This window comes from Rhinopithecus bieti, unplaced genomic scaffold (assembly GCF_001698545.2).
Source record: "Rhinopithecus bieti isolate Rb0 unplaced genomic scaffold, ASM169854v2 scaffold_7049, whole genome shotgun sequence".
Taxonomy (NCBI): domain Eukaryota; kingdom Metazoa; phylum Chordata; class Mammalia; order Primates; family Cercopithecidae; genus Rhinopithecus; species Rhinopithecus bieti.
Window position 1 is genome coordinate 685,507 of NW_016805922.1, and position 10,687 is coordinate 696,193.

Sequence of the window (10,687 nt, forward strand, 5' to 3'; positions counted from 1 at the left end):
CACCTCGCCCGGGTAGGTTTTTTGTATTTTTAGTAGAGACGGGGTTTCACCATGTTAGCCAGGATGGTCTCGATCTCCTGACCTCGTGATCCGCCCGTCTCGGCCTCCCAAAGTGCTGGGATTACAGGCTTGAGCCACCGCGCCCGGCCTAAAACTGGATTTTTTAAGGAAGTACACAGATTGGCCTAGGAGAAGGTTTAGGAGCCTGATTAAAGTTTGCTCAAGCGAAGAATATTTGTCAATCTGCCTAGGAAGTATCTGGAGGGCTATATGCCAAAGTTAACAGTGCTTCTCTCTGAAGAAAAACTGTACATTAAAATTTTAATATTGTAGCAGGACGAGCCGCAGACAAAACTTCTCAGACACTGGTTAAAGAAGGAAGAGGTTTTTTATTCAGCCGGGAGCATTGGCAGACGCATGTCTTAAGAGCCAAGCTCCCGGAGAAAGAAATTCTTGGCCTTTTTAAAGGCTTACAACTTTAAGGGGTCCACATGAAAAGGTCGTGATAAATCGAGCAAGCGTGGAAACATGCCTGGTAGCTACGTGCATCAGCTAACAGAACAAAAGGTTTTACAATGCTTTTTTCATATAGTGTCTGGAATTTACAGATAACACAAGTAGTTTAGGTCAGGCGTTGATGTTATTATTATTACTTTTTTTTTTTTAACTCTTAGGGCCGGATGGTGGTGCCAAGGTTGTATGGCTATTTATCTTACTTTTGTTTCTTTCTAACTGTTTGCTTTCTCTCTTTTCTTCTGTCTTGTGAACCAGGCAAGGTGTGGGGAGGAGGGCAGCAGGAGTAGTAGTGGTCTCCTTCCTTAATATGAATAAAAGCAAGAGCTCCCATCTAAAGCCCAGATGTCTTATTTGGAATCTGACTCGAAACTCTATCCTCCTTTTCGGACGCAGCCTTCCTCTTGTGTAAACTGACAATGATAACATCTACCTCTCAGTGCTGTAAAATGGGAGAGATAAAGTAATGGATATAAAAACTTCTGTTCAGAGCAGGGACGGATCGTCATTGCGATCAGGGTGGGCGACCCGAAGCGGGTCGTGAGCCTAGACCTTGACAGATCTTGGTCTGGATTTGGTTTGACTCCTGGCTATCTTTTCTTAACATTCAACTGGCTCTAGGTTTTCTAACCACTCACTTTCTTCAAGGTAAGTGCGGCCGAAGCCTGGCGCATGCGCAGTACAAGCACCGTGAGCGGCGCCCCGCCCACATACTACTACAACTTCCGGCAGGCTCCGCGCCCGCCTCAGGCGCGTCGCGGGTTGCTGACGTAATGCGGTAGCGCGGGGAATTTCGAGTGGTATTGGAGCGCCAGAGGCTAGTGGGTGGCGGACCCCTAGCATCTTCGGGAGCGACCATGGACTCCCTGACCGAGCCTCAGTGGCCTCCGGGCCTGGCAGTCATGAAGGTGAGTGCTTCGGAGAGGTTGGGAGCTCCCGGGTGTCTTCGAGGGGAGGTCCCTCCCTTTGAGGAGGATGTCCTCGCCTTAAGGAGAAAGGATGAGGCGCGAGCGTAGCCCTGGGCCAGGGTACCCGGCTCTGCTCTGCCACTAGCCGACCGCGTGGCTCTGTGTCTCAGTTTACTCCTCTGATAAGTGCCAAGGACAAGCCTGGTGAGCTGAGGTTGACAGTCTTATGGAACCAGATATTCTGCGATCCAATCCCAACAATAACATGGAGAAGAGCAGTTATTCTAAACAATGACATCGACAGCTGATCTTTACTGAAAGCTTACTTTGTGTCAAGCACCGAACAGTGACACCGGACAGGATTTTGGGTGGAAAGTTTATCAGGTAACATATATGTAATCACGTAGCCGAGCAGGTAGTCTCCTTTACACGCTCTTTCATTTCTTCTGATTATTCTCAATAAACCTAGTGCTAGTTTGTTGTGACATACTGCCCCAACTCCTCTCTAACACACCTTCACTCTTCTCTAACAATTGCTCGTCTCTCTGTCTTTTAAACAGAGATCAGGACTCAGGCTCAGCGCTGATCTTGCATTGCATCTAATGATTTCACTTAAATAACATTTATTTTTGTGGCCACTTTCGGTTTTAGCAAGGCATACCAGTTTCCATTTATAGTAGCGGTGGGCCCTGGATTTGCTCAGGAGCAGATGCACTTTGCTTGGTGTTTCTTCTTGCTCTGTGATTATCTCCGTTTCTGACAGTGGCTAAGATAGCTTTCTTCTCTTCCTCAGTTTTGTAGACTTGGGGATTATAGTATCTGCCCCACGGACTCATAAATTTGACTTTAGAATTAAGTGAAGGCTAAACCTTGTTCTTCCTGCTGTTATCAGTGACGTCTAGAGTGCTTGCGGACTTGAGATACCTGCGTGACGGGAGGCTGACATTGTGAAATGATCCAGGAAAACTGTAGTTTTGAAGTTGTGGTGGGCTTGGCACCAGGATGCAGCGGAGAAGAGCACAGATAAGAGTTCCAGTGGTCCTGGGTGAAATCTCCTCTCTGCCTCTTAACTGTGTGACCTTCAGTTAGTAACTTAACCTCTCTGAGCCTGAATTTCTTCAACTATAAATTAGAGACAAAAATAAACAGTTCATAGGATTGATTAAATAAATTAGTTGATGTATGTGGGCACAGATTCTGCTGTGTATTCACGTGCTTAATGCAGTGCCTGACACAAAGTGGGTGCTCACATATTTGCTGCTTGATTAAAAGTATCTGGAATGTAGTAAGCATTCAATGAATATATTTTATTATTATTAGCACTGTGTTAAGTGCTTCTCTCCCCTTTTAATTTGTCATGTAGCTTGACTTGGATAAGGAAAGTAAAAGAGCTCTGTAACCTGTAAAGCTCCTGCTTTGTAGATTTAAGCATACTTGACATATTCCCACAATTTCAGTGTTCTTTAGAGGTGGGTTCCATGTCTTCTCTGACTTTGGTGTCTCACCACAGCACTGAATATAGAGTTTGGCACCACAGAGTGTTCAGTCAGTGTTCAACCAGAGAGTTGATTGAGCCCATATTTTTTGCTCACGTTAGAATCATGGAATCTTAAGGTTAGAAAGCCAGCCCCTTTCAGTGTTTTAACCTCTTGTATAACACATTTGCCAATTTCTCACTTAATTTTTGCTTGAACTCTTCCAGGAACAAAGCACTATCAGATCCCAGAAGCAGATCTGACTGAAGTTACTTCTTTTATTGAATAGAAGTCTGACTCAGAATGCATGGTTGCTAACTTAGGATCCACAGAAAGACTTTGGAGTCTCAAATTATTTGTAAAATTTTGTATGTATATTTTCTGAGAAGAGAGTCCATAGTTTTCATCCAATTTTCAAAGGAATCTGTAACCCCAAAACTTAAAGAATATTTTGTAATTATTACATTTTTTCCACCCATTTTCTACTTCTCTCTTTCACTTTCTCTCGCTCTAAAGTAAAGAAATTTTGGGGGATCTGCTGGCCACTCTCTATTTAGGCATCATTTTTTGTTTGGTTGGTTGAGGCACATGTGAGATGCATGTTACTGTCTTGGAGTGACATGACCAGAAATTTGAACAGAAATAGCTCATCTGATATAGTGTCAACTTCCACAAATTGTGCTCTACAGATCTTTCAGAATAATTCCTCCATCAGAAGAGGATGGCATAGATAAGAAAGTGTGATATGATGTAATCCCAGCACTTTGGGAGGCCGAGACGGGCGGATCATGAGGTCAGGAGATCGAGGCCATCCTGGGTAACACGGTGAAACCCCGTCTCTACTAAAAAAATACAAAAAAACTAGCCGGGCGAGGTGGTGGGCGCCTGTAGTCCCAGCTACTCCGGAGGCTGAGGCAGGAGAATAGCGTGAACCCAGGAGGCGGAGCTTGCAGTGAGCTGAGATCTGGCCACTGTACTCCAGCCTGGGCGACAGAGTGAGACTCCGTCTCAAAAAAAAAAAAAGAAAGAAAAGAAAGTGTGATATGATAGACTGGTTCTGGCTTCTAGGCCTGCCTCTGCTCTTAATTTTTGTGTCTGTGACAGCTCACCATCCACAATAATGGAAGATTTTGGCAGGTTTAACAAAATTTACTGTTTTTGGCAGATTGTAAATGTAATATGTGTACACAGTAGAAAAAAATTAAAATTTAGAATAAGATAAAGGAGAAAAATAAAACCATCCATGATTCTACCACCCAGAGAACCAGTGTTTAACATTTTACCTTATTTTCCTTTGGTTTTTATGCATTTAAAATTTGGGACCACTGTGGAGTCAACTTCTTAGGTTTGATCCAGCCAACTTAGGAACTCAGTAGGCTTTATTTTTAAAATTGGGATACTGATGCTGTGGACTTCATAAGATTGCTCTGAAGATTAAACTGCAGAGTTGTTATATGTTATTGGCATAGATTTATTTTCTGATTTTATTTTCCTATGGCATTAATTATCCTTTGAAAGCATGTTTTAAATGACTGCCTAATATTTCATCATATGAACCGTTAGTGACATTAGTCTTTTTTTGTTTAAATTTTAAAATTCAGGTAATAGGTTCACATGGTTCAAAATACACATAAAATAAAAAGTAAAAGTCTCCTTCTTACCATGTTCCTGGCCCTGATCATTATTTATGACTTCTTGTTTAGATTCTCATAATTTATTTATATTTACAATGAAAACAGAATGCATTCTTTTTTCCTTTTTGTCTTTTTTGAGATAGGGTCTCATGGTCGCCCATACTGGAGTGCAGTGACAATCACAGCTCACTGCAGCCTTGAACTCCTGGGCTAAAGCAATCCTTATGCCTCAGCCTCCTGAGTAGCTGGGACTATAGGCATGTGCCACTACGCCCAACCAATTTTTAAATTTTTTATAGATGTGGAATTTTGCTATTTTGCCCAGGCTGGTCTCGAACTCCTGGACTCAAGCAATTCTTGTGCCTTGGCCTCCCAAAGTGCTAGGATTAAAGGCAAGAGCCACCATGCTAGGCTTATTAGAATACATTCTTATTCACCTCTTCCTTTAAAAAAAATGGTTGCATAGAATATGTACTGTCTGTACCTTATTTCCTTTTTTCACTTATCTTGGCAATCTTTTCATACCAGTATGAAAGAGAGCATCATGCAGGCTGGAGTACAGTGGTGTGATGTGGGCTCACTGTAGCCTACGCCTCCTGGACTCAAGTGATCCTCCCGCCGAGAGCTTCCTCCTTTTAAAAAATATTTCTATTGAATGGAATACTATTTTAAACAATTTGAAAGATTTTAAGTTGCAAAAGTAGTTCCTTTCCTTTTGGATTGCATTCCAGGTTGGCACACATCTCTCTTTCCAAGTTGTCCACTTTCCCTTCCTCTGCTTTCACTGCCCCAGCTCTTTCCCGGCTTCCTCATTTGGCTCCATTGTGTAGTACCATGCAGAAAGCACTAGACTGCCAGAAGGGAGACAGGAATTTTGGTCTTGACTTGACTAATGCCTACTATTCTGTGCCTGCTCTTGATACCAGTTTCCTCTTTTGACTAGACAGTTTCCAGTGTTTGGCTTTAACATTCTTTGATTTGATTCTTAACCTGTGTGGTGGCAATGGCCACCTTTCACCCAATAGTGACTATAGGCTAAGTATTGAAGTCTGAAGAGGAGGAGGCTTGGATTAAGAGCTGGAAGTGCATTAGAAGTGGAACAGAAGTACAGTAGCCTTTATGTGAAGGGATGACAATATGGCACAAGAATCGGTGCACCATCATCTTTAGTTGTCTAAAGCGATTTGGGCAACCTGAGACTGAATGTATAAGAGTCATATGAGAGAAGTTTTTCTTTATTTATCAAGATCCCTTGCAGTTTATCTGGAGTTAGCTTTTGAATTTGTGTATTTGACAAAGAATTTGAATTTTTTTTAGGGGATAGAGAAAAAGTTTTGTGACAAGACTTCCAATTTTGATGTCTTTCTGATACGTATATATGCATATTTGCATTACAGACAATAGATGATTTGCTGCGGTGTGGAATTTGCTTCGAGTATTTCAACATTGCAATGATAATACCTCAGTGTTCACATAACTGTAAGTATGTTTTGTTCCTGTGAGTTAGTAAATTGTGATTTTTACATGAGGTAGTGTTAATTTAACACCAAAGATACGTGCACATATTTATGTTTCACCTTTAGCTCTTCTATCTTGTAGTTTTTCAGAAGGTCTTTTTCACTGCCTTCCTCTTGAATATTGAAGGTTTTACAAGGCTTCTATATTTTCTACCTCGTTCCTCTTTGATATTTTATGCCTTTTATAGCATTTATGGCAGTAAAATTTTGGTCACAATAAGTGGTTCTTTATTTGCCAAAGTGCTTTTGATGTTAAGTTTCAGAATTTTGTTTTAATAGGGTAACAGATAGGTGGTTCCATCAAGTAGTAGTTGATATAGAATTTCAAAGTTTAAAAATTCTGTAGCAATATTTCCCCAGTGGGAGAATTCTATCACTGGCTTTATTACAGACAGTTTTATAACTTAACTGCTATGTGATGCTGGAAAGACTCCTGTTGGAATTTGTTTGTACTTCTCTTTATGAGTCTAGTATATAAGCATTTAAAAATATTGTACCTTGAGATATTTAGTGCATAGGGGTTACCCTGTCATTGTTGAGGAGCTAGACACACAGTTTATGGGTTATTTAGGATATTTAGGTTCATGATCTTTCTTGTCCTCTATTTTTGATTTATCTTGGAAAGTTAAAAAACAGTCAACTTAGGCCTAAGAAATTGGTTTTAGTTGGTAGTAGCTTTGGTGAAAAAGTTTCTGTAGAGAAGACATAATAAGAGGATCACAGTGATGGAAACACAGGCTTTAGAGACATCCTTGGGCTTGACTCTTGAAAATCTGGTGAGTAATTACTACCTCAGAAAATGTTTGTGAGAATTAAATGTGCAGAACTCACTGTCTGGCACATTATGAGTCCTTAATAATGTTAGTTTTCTTCCAGACAGATTCGCATTAAAAACCAAGTTAAGTTTTGGAGATTGTTTTAAAATATATTTTAGCATCATCGTTATTTGGGTATAATTTACATGCAATAAAATACATCCATTTGAAGTGCGCATTAAAGTATAAAAGTGTTAATGAATTTTGACAAATGTGTATGCTGTGTAACTACTGCAATTAAGATACTGAACATTTTTATTATCTGATAAATTTCTCCGCATCTCAGTCAGTATGACCTCAGCTAGCCATCTGTAGTCTATTTCTGGACTTTTTTGTTCCATTGATCTTAGAAACTTTTTCACCAAAACTACTGCCCACTAAAACTATTTTTGTAGACCTAAGTTTACTGTTTTTTAGCTTTCCAAGATAAATCAACTTGAAAATAGAGGACAAGAAAGAGCATGAACCTAAATAATCTGTAAACTGTTTGTCTAGCTCCTGAACAATGATAGGATAGCCCCTATTGCAGTAAATACCTCAAGGTACAGTATTTTTAAATGCTTATATGCTAGACTCATATATGTCTATCCTTGTGCCAGTACCACACTATCTTGATTACTGTGGCTTTGTAGTAAGTCTTGAAGTCAGGCGTTGTAAGCCCTCCAACTTTTTTTTCTTTGGTTCTTTTAGGATCTTTGCATTTTAAATGCATTTCCATATATAACTTAAAATCAGGTTGTCAGTTTCTACCAAAAGCCTGCTGGGATGTTCACTAGAATTTTATTGAATCTAGAGATCAATTTGGGAGAACTGACATCTTAACAATGTCGAGTCTTCAATGTGTGAATATGATATACTTCTCTATTTCTCTCAACAGTGTTGTTTGATTTTCATTGCACAGACCTTGCACAAATAAATATAACTATATTGACCTTTTGTTTTCTGACTGCACTAAATTCACTTAATTCCAGCATATTTTTTGTTAATTCCTTAGAAATTTTTGCATACACAATCATGTCATTTGTGGGTAAAGACAGTTTTACTTGTTCCTTTCTGATCATACGCCTTTGTATTTCTGTTTGTTACACAGGCTAGTACCTCAAGTACAGTGTTGGAAGTGGTGTGGATGGACATCCTGTCCTTACTCTTAATTTTATGGGGAAAGCATTCAGTCTTTTACCATTAAGTATGATGTTAGCTGTAAGTTTTTTTATATTCTTAATATGTTTTCATAAACTTACCAAGTTGAGGCACTTCTCTACTCCTGGTTGGGTGAGAGAATTTTTTTTTTTTAATCATGAATGGGTGTTGAATTTTGTGAAGTATTTTCTGCATCTATGGAGATGCTCATATGATTTTCTTCCTTTAGTTTGTAACATAGCTAATAACATTATTTTTGTTTGTTTGTTTTTGTTTTTTTTTGTTTTGTTTGGGAGATAGGGCCTCACTCCCTCACAGTGGCTTTGTTACAGACTGGCTTTGTACTGTATTCCCCACTTATCTGTGGTTTCAGCTACCTGTGGTCAATTGCAGTCTGCAAATACTAAATGGGAAATTCTGAAAATAAGTAATTCATAAGTTTTAAATTGCACGATGTTCTAAGTAAAGCACTGATGAAATCTTGTGCCATCCTGCGCATGAAGGGAATCATCCCTTCGTCAAGTGTATTAATATTACATATGCCATCCACTGTTAATCGCTTAGTGACCAACCCAGTTGTCAGATTGATTGTTGCAATATGGCAGTAATTGTAACTGTTGCAGAACACAGTAATTGTGTTCAAGTAGCCCTTATTTTACTTTATAGTAGCCCCAAAGCACACAAGTAGTGATGCTGGCAATTCAATATGACAAAGAGAAATTATAAAATGCTTCCTTTAAGTGAAAAGAGGAAAGTTCTTAACAAGGAAAGGAAAGAAAATTGTATGCTGAGGTTGCTAAGATCTACAGTACAATCTACAGTACCCCACAAGATATTTTGAGAGAAAGACCACATTTACATAACTTTTGTTATAGTATATTGTTTTAATTCTATGTTATTACTTATTGTTCCTAATCTCTTACTGTGTCTTATTAATAAATTAAACTTTATCATAGGTAAGTATGTATAGGAAAAAACGTAGTATAAATAGGATTCGGTACTATCTGTGGTTTTAGGCATCCACTGTGGTTTATGGAATGTCTCTCCTGTGGATAAGGGGGCACTACCATATAGAGAAAGACCTTTACTAGTCAGCTTGACTGCAGATTCTAGGGGCCTCTTAAGCCTTTTCTGTGGATGTGTCTTCCCTGGACTTGTGATTATAAATTCCCAAGTAGAGAGATTTGATCAGTTTTTTCATTAGCTGGTATTTTTCTCTTTCGTGTGTCTGTCCATGGTATTGCAGGTTCTCCAGAGTTGATGTAAGCCATTGACCTCTTTTTTGTTTTCAGCTGCCCTCAAGCATCTAAAGTATGCTGATCCAAAGCAACCCAAGTTGAGTGAGACAGAAACTGTCCCCATAGGCAGTCCTTTAAAAAGGTCAAATGTTGGTTGCACACTCTACTATTCTCTCCCTGCCTCCCCTCCCAAGATAAGCCGCAGAGCTGTATCAGCCTCTGTCTGCTGTACTATGGGTCCTCTGGATCAGTAGCAAGCTACCCAGCTCTTTTTTGTTCTTAGCAGACTGCATTCACCTAGAACATGCTGGGTTCATGGTTAGTGAGGCGAGACAGAAGCCAGTCCTATGGGCATCTCTTGGAAAAGCTTGAACATTGGACCGTGTTTCCCTTCTTTCTCTCCCCAGGCAGAAAGTTGGGGGTTTCTCTTCCTTGCTGAGCTGGGGGAGGCACAGTGGCCAGTGAGTGTGGTACTAGTCCAGACCTTTGCTTTTGTTCTCAGTGGCCCTCAACCAGGTTCCTTTTTCTGTCAGTGTGTAGATTCAGGCAGTTCAGAAACCAGTTTCTCAAGTAGCCCCCACAATGTAAGTGCTTGTCTTCTGTTTGCCTCCCTAGGGATATATGTTCTTTGCTGGCTTCTTCATGACTTATAGCTGTCACTTATGCCATTCTTTAAGAGGAAGTCAGTGGAGGGACATTTCAGTAATGATAATTTTTTTATTTTATGAGCACTTTTTTTTCACTTGTGAAGTCTCAATATTCAGTAGGCCTTTTCTACTCAACACCAGTTGTCACAAGTCCCATCATGTCTAAAATTTGCTCTGGGTCTGTAGTGTTTTAAAGACACAAAGCCCCCAGGGCTTTAGTAGAAGCCAGGTCTGTCATGTTCTGATATCATCTTGGATTGACTAGAATTGGTGATCCAGAATCCTAGGTTCCTAGGTATTTATTGCTGCTGCTTAGATTTTTCATGATTTACCATTTTTAAATCATCTTATTTTGTTTTGTTCTGTTTAGGTTTGTGGATATGAGTAATAAACACTACATTTGTAGTTCTGCAGGTACAAAGGTGTGAGTGGGTTGCCTTGGCAGAATGCAGGTCAATTAAATTGATCTAAATTTGTGCTATTAAAGAATATTTTGGGGGCAAGAGGGAGCAGACTTACTCCAACCCATGAAACACCATTAAGTGAGAAATGGTCTTGCTAATAGACTGATATGCTGAAGTGCCAATTTTCTTTGCACTTGTATAATTTTTCTCACTTGATAATGGAAGATGATCAAAATATTTGCACCTAGATGAAATAATTGGCTTGTGGACACTGATAAATTACCACTATTTAAAGCTTGGCCAGCAATCTTTTTCTTTTTCCTTTTGTGGATTTTGACTCAAAAAATTAATCAAAGATTGTGTAGGAGTAAAAAGCAATTTTTTTTTTTTTTTTTT

At 39.5% G+C, this 10,687-nt stretch overlaps 1 protein-coding gene across 1 annotated transcript in view; it reads left to right on the forward strand.

Annotated features, from left to right (window-relative positions):
* Positions 1-1,252: 1,252 nt before the first annotated feature.
* Positions 1,253-10,687, forward strand: part of RAD18 (RAD18 E3 ubiquitin protein ligase) — an 82,489-nt gene continuing 73,054 nt past the window's right edge. Inside the window, 2 exon segments of the mRNA XM_017874158.1 lie at positions 1,253-1,421; positions 5,928-6,009. Of these exon segments, the coding sequence (XP_017729647.1) occupies positions 1,371-1,421; positions 5,928-6,009 (133 nt within the window). The 5' untranslated portion in view covers positions 1,253-1,370.